The sequence below is a fragment of the Triturus cristatus genome, chromosome 3_2 (genome assembly GCF_964204655.1).
Source record: "Triturus cristatus chromosome 3_2, aTriCri1.1, whole genome shotgun sequence".
NCBI lineage: Eukaryota > Metazoa > Chordata > Amphibia > Caudata > Salamandridae > Triturus > Triturus cristatus.
In genome coordinates, this window is record NC_140584.1 from 820,480,331 (window position 1) to 820,495,531 (window position 15,201).

General features: G+C 43.0%; 1 protein-coding gene across 2 annotated transcripts in view; it reads right to left on the bottom strand.

Annotated features, from left to right (window-relative positions):
• CASP8 (caspase 8) overlaps positions 1-15,201 on the bottom strand; it is a 116,836-nt gene that overhangs the window by 26,356 nt on the left and 75,279 nt on the right. For both annotated transcript variants that reach the window (XM_085649007.1, XM_085649006.1), the window contains one exon: positions 8,314-8,452. In XM_085649007.1, coding sequence (XP_085505133.1) covers positions 8,314-8,452 — 139 coding nt within the window. The remainder of the gene's footprint in view (positions 1-8,313; positions 8,453-15,201) is intronic.

Here is a 15,201-nt window from a genome sequence, read left to right on the forward strand (position 1 = left end):
AATTAAGGATGCCATACCGCTTTGATGGAGAACCCATACTTCGGATGTTCCAAGTCAGGAGTTTAAACTTCTCAGCGTGGCTAAGGTTCCCAGCCATATCGCAAGACTACCCCCACACCCCAGGGCCCCCCCAGCAGCACCAGCAGCGGACCCCATGCTACAACACAACAAACCCAACTGTAGAACTCCCCATCCCTTGAGCGGACTGACACAGTCAGCTGCCCAAACTCATAAGAAAACATCACGTCTCTCAGAATGCTGCCACCAGCTCAGTGACGGTATTCTCCGGTGGTGGATACAAAAGTCAATTGGAGCAGGTGTGCCACGTCCCGGCCCTTCTACTGGATGAAAACTGCAGTCTGCCATGGCCAAATTCTAGACCAAGTCTGTAGACTTCGTTAGGTCAAGGCCATCCATCTTCTGAAATGGGAATGCTCAGGGGGGTCTAACATGTAAGCCAGTGCAGAAGGTGTCCCAGTTTCCCACCACAGCTAGACGATATCATCTGCAGATCGCGGCGTAAGCTTCGGTAGCGGGGGATCGGACTCCAGAGATTCCCCGGATCCAGCCGACGCATCCGCCGATGAGACCGATGTCCCTGGTGTTTTACTTTGGGGCAGGGGTGAGATCATTTGTGCCACAGCTTGTAGTGCGCTACATAAAAACAATGGTCCCAGAAAACAGTACTACAATGCAAAAAATCACATGAATCAAAACATAAATTAGGACAAAGAGTATTTGTTGCTCACATTGTTTTATACACACTGGGCATCGATCTGTTATTGTCAATATTCACATATCATTACATATGAAAATGCCCCTAGAGGGGAATGAAAAGGGAAAAGGGGGTGGGGTGATTGTGATTCAAGTGAGGATCAGAAAGTGACTGCAGGGTAAAGTGTGCATCAAAACAATACGTCACTTGGAAAACACATGGCTCATTCCTCGTGCCTATTAGTCACAATTTTATAAAAACATTAGGAAGCCATGGTTTTAAACAGTAACACAGTACAAAATCTGTTGTTCACGCTGGCTCAATGGTTAAATGTTGACGTTTCGATCCCAATAGATCAGTAGGCTGTTGTATCCCTTACGCTGGGGTCTTCATCAGGACAGAAGTGTAGGGGTGGGGGGGAAGTGATCTAGGGAAGAGCATGAAAACACCTTAGAAAATATAGTCATGCAGACCGGAGTGTAGATCTACATGTTTGAATTAGCTGAATCTAAAGAGCGGTAAATTATCATAGGTAGCCTCTGGAAAGAGACTGCAGATTGAAAGGGCACATAGGCTCCTTGAGCGTGAGAGCGAGAACCGGCACCTGAAAGGTTAAGGTGCAGCGTCAGGATTGGAAATTCTAGGTTAGAAGCGATTAAAAAGGGGACCGGAAAATGGTCACTTACTCTATTGGAAGTTATCGCTGTGTCCTTCCACGACCAGTGGATCAAGTGGAGTCAGCTTCAGATCCAGACAGAAAGGTAGAGGTAGAGCCAGGCAGCAATAGCAACAACAACAACCATGGCCACAATTCCCATCACCTATGGGAGGCTACTTCCTGAATCAATTCCAACCACCACAACATCCTATGATGGGCTGGAATCCGGCCTTCATGCAGTTGCCCCCCTTCCCCCAAAATACATACAGGCCCCCTTTTTTAGAGAGGGGCAGGAGAGGAAGAGGGAGAAGAAGAGGGACAAACCAAGTCCACTGGCAACAGGAAGACCCGGTAGGGAACACCACACTCAGCAGGACCACAGACCAAACTGCGGGACCGAGCAACCAGAGAGTCTGGTGACCAATCTTTCCAAAGTAACCCTCACATCCACTGAATTGGAGATACTTGAGAAGGGTCTCGGTTTCGTTCCTACAGCTAGACTTGATAATTTCCGCCTTCAATGTGAACTGTCCGATTTGGAAACTCAAGCTAAGGGCGTATTTCGGCAAACTGCAACCAACTGATGCACCCTATACTACAGGGGAAACTGGCCTGAGACTAAAATCTACCTTTGTTCCACCCCCACACATGGTCCCAGTAGAAATACAGGCTTTTGAGCAGGCAGTGTTTAACGATTTGGAGAAGTTTGAGGAACCTGACACCTTCAAAAATATGAGTGTTAAGGAATTCCAGAGCCTCCAGAAACTGCAGAACAATGACGCCATCGTAATAAAGCCTGCGGATAAAGGGGGTGGCTTGGTTGTCCTTGACAAGGATACCTATGACACAGAATGCCGACGCCTCCTCCTTGACAGGGGTAGTTATACCCTGTTAACATCAGATCCCACAACGTCTCTTAAATTAGAGATTAGCAGTCTGGTCAATCATGCTGAAACCAATGGTCACATTTCAAAACCTGTTATGTTATGTTAGATTGTCTTATATAGCGCAACAGCTGCCCCAGCAAAAGGGCGTCCCGGCGCTGTAAGAAAGACTGACAGATCGCAGAGCGACACCAGCTAGTTAGTGGGGAAAAGAAGCGTCTTAATGGCCTTCCTGAACATGAGGCAGATTTTCTAACCACGGGGGATAACGTTATCTCCTATTTCTACACCCTGCCAAAGACACATAAGAGCATCCTCCCAACCCCGGGACGCCCAATTGTTTCAGGGATCGGTTCCTTACTAGAGCCGTTATCCAAGTTCTGTGATTTCTATTTGAAACCACTGATACAAAAAACTCCCACTTACCTGAAGGACACTAAGACCCTGCTTTCCTTTTTACAGCACATCACCCTGGATACAGACTCTTCCATCCTGGTGTCTATGGACATAGAAAGCTTATATACAAGCATTCTGCCAGATGCAACCATCTTGGTTCTGACAAAAGCACTAGAGGATGCACAATGGGATTACACTGTACCACAACAGTTAATTATTGAATGTGCTACCCTAGCCCTGAAAAGGAACTTCTTCGAGTATGAGGGGTAATCGTTTCTGCAAACCACAGGAACTTCGATGGGCAGCACTTTTGCCCGCAGTGTGGCTGGTTTGTACGTTTATGATTTTGAGCAGAAGTACATCTTGGCCACAGCCAACCCGTACAGATCCTATATATCGTGCTGGAAAAGATATATAGACAATGTCTTCATCATCTGGCAGGGACCAGAGGACGTCCTGATGGACTTTTTCACCTGGGTCAACAACTGTGATACCAACTTAAGGTTTACCTATACCCATGACAAAAAGGAGATGGTGTTCCTGGACGTAACCATCACAATAGAGGAAGGAAGGCTTGCTACTAAAACATACTATAAGCCAACATAAAGAAATAACCTCCTAGCCTTCACCAGCTTCCACCCCAGAGCACTCCGGGAAAATGTCCCATATGGGCAGTACCTGAGGATCAGGAGAAATGGCAGCAGCACCAATGATATCGCTCTCAAGCCGCTCAACTATCAGGCAAACTACGGAACCGTGGCTACCCTGAACACATCCTCAAAAAAAGCTATAAGCAAGCGAGAAACCAGCACCGCGACATTCTCCTAGAAGACAACCCAAGGATTACAGAAGAAGTCCCGCTGACATGCGTGACCACGTACAGCACAGCCTCTAACGCAGTGACAAAAGCTATCAATAAGCATTGTAAGATCTTAGAGACTGGAAACAAAAAATGGGATAAACCTCTTTTTTCTTTCAAAAGGGCTAGGAGCCTCAAGGACGGTTTGGTTCACACTTGTCCCAAGAGACTGTCGCCTACTAACAACCCATCAATCCTTAACACTTGGGGCCTACCAAATATAGTTGGGCACTTTCCCTGTGGGCATTGCAGTATTTGCCATTTGACCACTGCTTCTAAAACACTTGACCTTGAGCCAAACAGAACATGGATTCAAAAAACTGCAATTCAAGTAACGTGGTATACCTTTTCACATGTCACTGTGGCTTACGTTACCTGGGCATGACGACCAGAAAAATCAAGCAACTAATTTGCGAACACTGGAGTAACATCTGGTGTAAAAGGAATACAACTAAATTGGCTGACCATTTTCTGCAGGCCAGTCATACAACAAATGACATGCACTGGACAATAATTGAGCAACTTAAACCAGGAAAGAACACGCAAAGCTCCCTTTTCGAGAAGGAGCAACGCTGGATCTACCGTCTGGCCACCCACAAGCAGGGAATGAATGATAATATCCCGTGGGGGTCAGTATTGAAATGATGACTAACTAACATGCTCCAGCCTAAAGTTAATTCCGTCTGCGCATATTTCAAACATTTGAGTAAGCTTCCACACAGCTACTTGTGCCTTTTTACGCTGTAGTAGTAAGTAATTTACATGCATTGACCTTTTCTAAATACCAATAAGGTTCAGTGCTTATACACTGTTAATGTATACTGCATAACTGTTTGGGATTTAATCTTTAAGTGCATATCCTAGACCAACCGATCTGCCCAAAGTAAACATTCACGCTATTATATGTGCTTTATGTAAAAGTAATTTTAAGGGTTCCACATACACTGACCCTATATTGCAATACCATTGAGGCTCAGTGTACATGCTGCCCAACACCGCGTATTTATTTGGGCTTCTACTATTTTAGTAGTGAATTATTACACGCTTCATGTAATACGCGTAGTTACCCCTGTGCGTGCATGCGCTCTTCAATTGCTGCACCCTTTTGAAGTGATTGACGCTTGCGCATGCGCTTAGATGTCATCCCGTCGGCTTGTGCCCCGCCCCAGAGACAGAGACGGTACTCCCGTATATATGTTCAAGCTGAAGGTACTTCCCTGGGTTCCGGGTCCTGTAGACGGGCACAACATAGGCGAAGCGGGCGGCTGACTTTTAAACGGTAAGTGACGCAGGACGCACTGGTCAACACGAGGTGAAATCGCATTGACCTCCGTTTTTTTGTCTCCCACTCGCCAGCAAGTGTTTTGTAGTCAACATCCCCTACCAGGAACCATGTTGTAATTCTGCTCCCTTTTTAAACGTAAGCTTACCAACTTTACTTTATAAAGCCACTCACCGGTTTTACTTCAAAGGTAGCTCCACCTGTTCTGCTTGGGCAACTTTCCGAGGAAATAATAATTTACTCTGTGTTGGTGAATTTGCCTTGCGCATAACACCCTAATTAGCGTATCGGCACACTTGGTTAATTTCATTTAAATGCCGTTAATGCGTAATCGCGCCTGGAAATTCAAATAGTAGGCATTTCTAGATCAAATCACTCGCCTATTGGGCCAACTACGAAATGTAACGGTAATAACCTAGATAGTCACAATACAAAGGCAATTTACGGACGCACTGAATCACTGTTTTATTCAAAGCATGCATCAGGAGAAATTTACGTATGTGTTATGTCCTGTGTTGATGTTTTGTCATTGTTACTTTTGCCTTACAGATCTGTTACGCATTCAGAAGTGCGTGATTTTTTGGAACCGTGAGTAGTACGGTTCCTAAGTTGGCCATAGGTTAGGATGCGCCTTAGCGTGTGCATACCGCCATGGTCCACGGTCCTAAGGAAAGCCTTGCAACTAGCATACAGAGGCTGAAACATGTCGGCCTAATGTGGCTGATCAATTTAGTCAGTCGCAACGTCCACCATACACCCTTTTTTAATCTAGTCGTACTACCCTACCATTAAAAATGTTTTAAGGAGTAGTAGAGACTATTTTAACATCACTCACTGCACCAGCACTTGCACTCAACACTCACAAAATCCTGCTCCGCTGTAATCAGGCGCTGAAGCACACCGGAGAGGCACTCGACCTCTCTGGTGGGGTCCAATGATGAAGCAATGATGAAGAGTGAGGACTCTTCTTAAAAACATATGAGTGAGTCTCCTCTCTAGCCTTTGACATCCTGGCTTCACTCTTCTCTTCCATTACATAATTCATTCACTCCTTCCCCCCCTTCTTCATTCCAATGCTCATTCCTTGTTTATTGAAGTTGGAGGGTATTTAGTGGATTCAAGTTCTCACTGACTCCATTTGCACGTGATGCGCCCCAAAGCTCACTGACTGACACATTGCTTCCGCCGTTCCCTCACGCTTTGATTTGGCAGTCTTTGTATCCTGCATTATACTGTTCATTCTTCCAAGTGCTCTATAGCGCTGGGCACACTTGTTTATTTCATTTATGTATAAGATTTAAGCGTAAAACAAATGCATAAAAACCTGTCTGCAATTTTCTTATCACACTCTAGATGTGACATCACCATTCACACATAAATAACAATGGCATTGCTACTCTTCTGTAACCAGTTATTACAGTTCGGTAGAGCTGTCACAGCGCCTGCTGTCATAGCCAGTGTGAAACACAGGTCAAAGAGCAGAATTACAAAATTACAAATGATGTATAAACGATGAAAGGGATACAAACTTCCCTGCTCTTGTTTTTCTGTGACCTTTTTTTTCCTGAAGGTTAACAGTCATTCGTGAGCAAGGACACAATTCTAGCAGTGTATTCATTTTTGCACTGCTGGAATGCATTATATAAAACCAACAATCCCGATGCATGCACCACATTCTGAGTTCCAGCTGTTTTTAAAGTCACATACATCGACGGTTCGAATATTTCAGAGGGCAGCGAGAAACATTTGAGGTTTCTCAGCATAATTGAAGACTTTCACTCTACAGCTCTGCAATAGTCCAATACTTGACAGCATGAAAATGTCAAAGATGAGGGGTGAGTAGACCAGAGTTCTGTGTTATTACATACAGATTGACTCAATGCTTTGGATGTAGTCCTGTAAGTCTGAAGTTGAAATATAAGCACCGCGTGACTGAAGAGAATACCGCCAGTAGATATGGGGTCTGCAACCCTGTCTGTTAGAAGTGTTACAAAATCTTCATCAGGTACTAGCACATATTTTCGGTTTTCTGATGGCAACCACATGAGACACAATTACATTGGTGGCTAACACGTGTAAGATTACCACTGTAGGTAGCCACTGCACTTCTTTAGCCTGGGCTGTAATGTAGGTATGCCTGTATCAATATAAAATGTCTCTACACAAGTGGAGATAGGACAGTGATAGCAGCAAGATCCCTCTGGAACCCAGGAAATATCAGCAATAAGTCTACCTCCCTTAGCATGAATTTTCAACGATCAGCTCTACATATATTATGGAAATGCACTTCTCTTGTCTCCAAACATCAGCTTATCAATTTCTGAAAATATACGCATTTTACTATCAAAAACAGACTATTCATTGAGCTGCACCCCAAAAATCCTCCAACAAAAGAGATTGTCCTTATCTGACAACAAGGATAGTTGTGCTTCAGAATACAAGTTTTATTATCACTTAAGCAATGTTTGGTCCACACATGCCACTTTGTCATTTTCATCAGGTACTCGCATATAGAAGCTCCTCTCACATGCAAGAGGCGTTCCCCAAATTTCAAGGGAACACACAATATCCCAAGATTGGCACCTGTTATGCAGGTGCTGGACACCATAATGCCAAAAGTGTATGCATTATGTTACACATGGACATCATTGTACTAGGAGTGGCCACGATTATGCCCGGGGAGGCCACTATGGTAGCAGGAGAGGTGAAGGCCAGGAATAAATAAAATAGGTCTAGAAAAGGTCATCATTATGCCAGAAGCACTATTATGCAAAGGGATGTCACCCAGAATGGCCACCATTGTGCCAGTGATTGCCCACTGTGGAAAGAGCAATGAAGTTGTATTGGGTGACTACCAAGTCTGCGATTGTAGGAAAATAAATTGTTGGTGGAGGAGGGATAACTGTTTCCTTCAAGGGGGCTAGGGAGAGTTCCTTGAAGAAAAGAAAACATCATTTTAGTGGTTTGGGTTATCTCAATATATGCAGTAGTTGCACAAGGGCTAAATAAGGGAAGAGGGTAATGGTAAGGATAATGGTTGGATCAGCAAATATAATTGGACTTTTCACAATTGTTACAACTGGGAGAGGAAAACCCTAATGTAGTTTAAAATCATTAGTACATATGCTGGGGGTGACGAAGTGTAGTGTTGGCTGAGGTAGAAAGTATATCAAATTATGCACATAGGACTGGGGCGTAGTTTGATCTTACAAAGGACTCCAAGATCACCACTAATCTTGTTTGTAGGTTATTGGAGTTTAGGAAGAAAAAGAGCTCTTGAATTGAACAGAAGATAAACTTTACAAAGGTGACATCAATTGTGTGTTGGATGTGAGTTGGCTCCCACTACAAGAAACTATACATGAACATTCAATACCAAGTACCCATCCACCACCAGTACTCTCTCACTTTGGAGCTAAGCCTGTAAGTGAACTGATGTCCCAAGATTAGAGAGAACTGCATCACATTAACTATCTACGGAAATCACTGTTGCTGCATAAATGACCGTCCTCACCCTACCGGCTGAGTTCTGTTGATACTCTTCGATGATCTTCAATAATCCTTTATCAACATTCTCACACGTTTTCTTTAGGATGTCTAAGTTGTTTTTCCCCAGGATTCCCATCTTCTCCATTTCCAGTAACACTTCCAGCATAGTCTGTGCATAGAAAAGTATTGGAACAGGATAAAGAAATTAACCCACGAGTTGGAAAATTAATTGTTCTCTCACTTTTTATGTTGCTGAATAATGCCTTTGTTTCCATGTTTAACTCAGTTCTCCACTTCTGCTGCACATATAAACAAATAAAGTATTTTTCCATATGAAATTATTCTACCACTTTCTTTCTTTGGACAAGAACTTCTGGAGACCCTTGAAAACACCCAGCCCCCTCACAAAAGGACAAATAACCTATTGTTGCGTTATAGACTAATCCTGAAATCAACAGCTTCGGTACAGAGAGATAAAGGGATTTGTTTAGGATTTCTTAAGGCTTACACAGTGTTAGTTGTCAAACATTAGGAATTGTACTTGAACCTAGGTTTTATTATTCTGAAGGGTGTGTCTTATCTACTACACCATGTGATCCTTTCTAATTACTCCCCAATGAGTAACTTAAAGACTTTTTTCACAATGCTAAGATCAAGGTTTGTGACAGGATATGTGAACTCCTCAGCAGGGAGAATATGGGATCTATGTGAGAGGAGTCTATAGTGACTGTCAGTGCCTCAAAGTGTGTGGCTGGTTGTGTGCCAGGATGGGTGTGGCAGAGTATATCTCAGTAGAAAATATTGGGCTTGATTAATGTGTGTCATTACGAATTTGGTATGGTCCACTAATCTTGTATGTCCAGATGGTTAAAGTTCTATACAAATTCTGCTTGCCTTATCCCCAAAAAATGTTCAACCATTCAACAATACCATTAAGACTCTTCAAACCTATAATTCACATTTCATTTACATTTCTCCTTCTTTATATTCACAACTGAATTTTTAAATGCGGAATACACAGAGGATATGTCTTAATCTGTCACATCATTGCATTTCGGACTACACTTCTTCTTCAGGATGCACCCTCTATTATCACCTTAATACATGACGGAAGGCCAGCAACTGAGTATCTGTGCCTTTCCACGCCACAAAAATACTGCCAATGAATCTTCTTCAGCAGAACAATGTGAATTTTATTGATTCCCTTTGTAAGAATATATATGTTTAAAAAAGAATACATGATAAGTACAAGTATATAAAGGCTGCCTAGAGCTGACATGTGATGAGGGCATCGTGCTGGAAGTGGGAGAAAAGCAGTCCACAGAACATGGCAGGAGAAGGTGAAGACAAGAACTGTTTAGTTTACAATATTGTATCAAAGATCTACTCTAAATCCATTCACAGAGATATATACCGTAAGCAGAGTAACAGAAGTGGAATGCTCATTGAATTTGATACATTTGTGAATGTACTTATGTGCAGTATGTATATGTGAAAAGATGCAGAGAAGAGTGTGGCATGCATTTGTTATTGTAAGCGAGACATTGCGGCTCAAAGCGTTTGACCTGAGATAATTTAGCATTGTGAGGACAGATGATAAAGCCTGCAAATTAGGAGATGTTCTTACTAAGAACTTGGTAGATGTGACCTGCGTGGCATTGCTTCAAGAACAAAGAGGGGTGCAGAGGAAAATTATTCTGTGAGTAAGAAACCAGCAATAGCATGAGAAATAAGGAATACAGCATTTCAGGTCATGTATGTGGGGTACAGAGTAAACTCTGCTCAAAACGCTGCTTGATGTTTTTAATACTAAGGGGGGCTGGCAGTGTGAATCCAAGGCTAGTGTAGTGGCAGTGAAGGTTACACAATTGTTGATATGATTGAATACATGCGAGGAGTGTATAACATAGCAGCAGACTTTCCTGCTGCATAAGTACTAGTAGCGCAGATAATATGAGACATATAAAGATCTGGTATGTGAATAATGAACATGCAGCAGCATGGTGCTATGTTATTTTGATGAACGTCAAAGTTAAAGAATACTTTTGTAATGTGACAAATGATCGAGCTGATGAATGCACAAATTTAAGATGCCCAAGATTACAATTTAGAAAAAAGATGAACTCCCGAATGAAATCCCACAGATCAGGAATCGAATCTCGTGTACAGCACCAAACAAAATAAACTACTAACGTTAGAGGGTGTAAAAAAGAATTGCCTTTTATTGCAAAACAGATTATTACTTTGTGGCAATATAAATAAAAACAGGGCAGTGTTTAAAATAGCATGGCCAGGAACTAGACCAAGGAAAGGAGGGGAAGGCGGTTTCATAACAAGGTATGGGGTGTAGGCAAAGGTGGGAGAAGTAACACATGAGTCAGAGGACTGATGAGAGGAACAAAAAGGTGCACGAATAGGTGTGGTGAAAAGGGATATATTAGAGAGGTGCTTTAGAAACTGAGTAGAAGAATTCTATGTATGTATGCTGAGATTTGAGGGAGAAAGAACTATTAGAGGGGCACAGGAATTTCTTGCCCCATCGATTCCGCCGCAAGGAGCAGTGTCCGGGGAGGGCTCCAGAATGCACTTGAGCGCTGAACGCTATACTTTTCTGCGACTATTACCAAACGACATCTACAAGGGAGAGAACACCCTTTTCTCTTTGAGTACGAGATATATGCAGCTAAGAACCTTAAAGTTTGCAATATACTTCTAATGCTCCGACGAGACGTCCAACATCTACTTCTCTTCGGAAATACCCGAAGCTGTGTACACCGTCGGAGCAGTCAGTGGTGTTCTGTGCTCTATTGGCCCGGTCTACTTGTTTGCATTCCTCCTGTCAAGCAGTCTATGGCTCCACGTAAACTCAATGTGCCAAAGGCTGGACGTACAACCAGAAACTCCGCTACGGCCTCCGCTGCCAGCTCTGCAACAGATTTGAACGGCGAGGTATGCAAAAAGAATGCTCCACGAGTGGGCAGACCGGTAATGAGATTGCTTCAATCAGGGAGGGCTACGGACTTTCTTGCTGCTGCTCCCGAAGCCGTCATGGCAGAGATCGTTATGGAGGCGGTACAACGCGGGCTTGGGGGCTCATATGAGATAATTTGTGATTTGGCTATGGATGCAGAGCTGGTGTCCTCTTTGGGAAGTGTGGCTGTGATGCATCCCGGGGGGGGGGGGAGGGGGGAGGAGGGGCTTGCTGTCAGATCTTTGAAGCCTTCACTGGAGTTAGCAGACATGATTCTACCGTGCTTATTCCATCCTGAGGTGAGTGACGATGACGCTGTTTCTACTAGCTCTCCAGTCTTACCAGTAACAGACAAATTGCATTTAGCTGATATGACTGATATTACACTTACAACCATGTTAATGCAGCCAGTAGATAAGCTATCAGCACTGGCAGAACGTGCTCTAACTGACTCAATTGAAAATGGGAGAATCAATTCACAGCCTGTGAGTGGCTTATTAGCTGGGCTAGCAAACTCTGAAACAGAATTAACTGGGCAGGGGGATATATCCTCTTAGATAATTTTGGAAACCGTCAGCCCAGGCTATGGCAGATTCACCTATCCTGAGCATTGGTAAACAGCACAGTGAGCACACTGAGCACGTTGAGCAACAAACTATTATAACTGATTTATCAGCTTCATCTTTGCCTCTGATGGACCCTGATGAGCCCCCTGGTTATTCACCTGAGGAGACTGTCAATCCTTTATCTGCAAAAAAGAAAAAACTTAATTTTAAAGTTGCTAAACAAGTCAGATCTGGCAGAAAGGCTACTGAACTCAACAGCAATATATTTCAACAACAAGGTAACATGCTGACAACAGCACACTCAAAAGCAAAAAACCAGGATAGCCCTTTACGCAAATGGGTTATTTTGAAGGGGGAAGTCAAATCTATAGTCTCGAGGCTATCTGTTTCTGGGCAAACCCCTGTAATTATTGGCAGCCAAAGTACTTACTCCTCTCAGACTAGAACGGAGCATTTACCCAAAAATGTCAGGGCTACTGGGGTCTCTCTCGCTGCTGATCTTACTGACTTAATACAACCGGTAAAGGAGGTCTTTGGGAACGTGAGTGCCACTGCAGTAAATGCAGCTGCAACTGCAAAAGCATCAGGAGCAGTGTCAATATCAGAACCCTCGTTACACTCAATTCTGCAGGTATTATCAGCACAAAGAGCTGAAGCACAGGAGCACTATGTACAGCTTAGGGCGGACAATGCCATGATCCAGCAATCACTGGTCGCAGTGACTGGCAAGGTGGCCGAACTTATAAATGAGGTGACGACATTGCAGCAAAGACTGTCTGACAATGAGGAGGCGGTGCCACATTCTACTAACCTTGTTCGGGATCACGACAGTCAACTTAACGCTCTACAAGGAAGAATCGAAGACCTAGAGAACCATCAACGCTGGAATAACCTGAGAGAATTTGGGATCCCGGAAGGCAAAGAAGGCTCGGATCCACAAGCCTTCATAGTTCAATTATTTCATAAGGCTTTCCCTGATCTTGCGGACTGGGATTGGGACTCTCAAATCCAACGTGCCCTCAGGTTGCCAATCTTTCTTAATCAAGCAGACCAGTCTAATCTGCTTCGACCACGACCAATTCTGATCTATGTAGGCAACTTTTTATTGTGCCAGGCTATTGCTATCAAAGCCTAACCTACGATACCAGTGACAGTTGAATCGTTCTCCATCATTGTAAGATCTGATATATGTAAAATTACGATGGATAAAAGATGGAGGATGCGGCAGCTTATTGACTCTTGGAAGGTGCTTGGTGCTTTGGTTTACATACAAGCTCGATTGAAGGTTATCAAGGATGGCAGTTTGCAGATCTATTACTCAGATCAGGAGGCAAAGCTGGCGCTTTCTAAACTGCAACAAAACTCTAATAAAAATAGCATGAACAGATAGCATTAATTGTTTCTCTGTTAGGACACTCAGTATTTTGTTTCTGAATTATGATTATTTGAGGGAATGTCTCTCACTGTATTTCCTGGTTTTTCTAATTGTTAACTTAATTATTGCACTATTAACTATAGTAGGGAGGCTCTGGGAGGGAACTGCTCCTCTGTGCTGTCTTAGATCGACAACAGATTAGTGGGGGTGATTCCTTTTCTAGAACACTGGGTGGGAGGGTGGGGGGTCGCCCATGAATCTGGGGTGGAGGGAGATCTTCAGCTGGTTTTTCGGTGGGATATTGAAATGCACCCGTATCAGGGCTTTGAAAAGCAGGGGTACTGATTGAATTAAAAGAGAACAAGGAGATAAATTATAATACTCAACGCTTATGTGTAACGTGTCTACTTTCTCTGATGATTGTGTTTAGAGTTTTAGTTTTTCTAAATTCTTTGAGGTATATCGCCCAGGGAAGGCTAAAGTTTGGTATGAGTCTGAATTGCTACATGTTTTATAATGAGGCCATTTAGATGTATTAGCTGTAACGTAGCTGGGCTAAAATCTCCAACCAAACGACAACTGGTTAGAGAAGAGCTTAAGATATATAAACCTCATTTGGTAATTTTGGAAGAGACACATTTGGCCTACAAGGACAGAGGACTGCTTAAACAGCTAGGTTTTGAGATGATCGAATGTAACGCACAGGGGGCAGCAATTAGAGGGGTAGTGATCCTTAGAGACAAGCGTATAGTCTGCAATAAATTAAAAAATGCTTCTGACCCAGGTGGCAGGTGGGTCATTACACAGCTTGAAATTTATAACAAAAAACTATTTCTTTGCGCACTGTTTGAGCCAAACTCGGATGATCCTACCCTTTTTAATAAACTAATGTTGGAGCTACTTGACTGGCAGGGAGAAATAATCATCATGGGGGATTTTAACTGCACTTTGAACTACGATATTGATTCAACAAATCGATCTGCCTCCCCAAGAATGCAGAGGGTTCGACAGTCAATTTATGAATTGGAGCGGCTACATAGGTTGTCAGATTTATGGCGTACATTGTATCCTACTTTACCGGGATTTACGTATTATTCTGCGCCTCACCGACCCTATTCAAGAATAGATTTGGTTTTTGTGAGTAACAGTATCTTAGCAACGGCACAAATAGAGATCTGCCCACAGATAGCATCTGATCATAATACGGTCTTTATCTGCTTTCAGCCGAGGACAAGAGTAGCCGGCCCTTTTCATTTCCAAGGCATTTGCTGTCTAACCCTCAATTTATTACATATACTCAAGGGGTTCTCACTGAATTCTTACGATCTAATATGGACACCGCTTCTCCTTTTATTATATGGGACACAATGAAAGCTTATATACGGAGCTCTACTCAGCAGTATATTTATCATCTAAATAAAACCAATCAAAACAGTCTGAATGCAACTGGTGATACATTAACAAAATTAGAGTTAGCGCATGCGGAGGAACTTATGTCTAACGGTTTAAATAGCAATCTAATATATTCTTCTTTAATAAATACACTGGCACTTTTGACTCAGAAGTTCAAAGAGAAGAGTGCAGCTGCTTTTAACAAAAAGCGCTCTACCCCAATATGAGTATGGGGATCAGGTCGGGAGGATATTAGCATTCCAGATTGCGGATAAAAAATCCAAAACACGATAGACTCGATTAGAGGTAGAGATGGTCAGTAACATAAATCTACTGGTTCAATTTTAGAGCAATTCATTCAATTCTATACGGAGCTCTACACTCTGCCCGATGATGTGGATGAAACTGTACTGGAAGAATATTTACAATTAGGGGATCCACACACTCTGAGTTTGGAGGCAGCTGATTGGCTTCAGCAGGATATTACTGAGGAAGAAATTATATCTGCAATAGCTGCGCTGCCATGATGATTGTGGGTCTTATCGCTCAATATCTCTCATCAATTCTGATGCTAAACTTTTCGCCAAAGTGCTGGCAAACCGACTGGCTCCCTA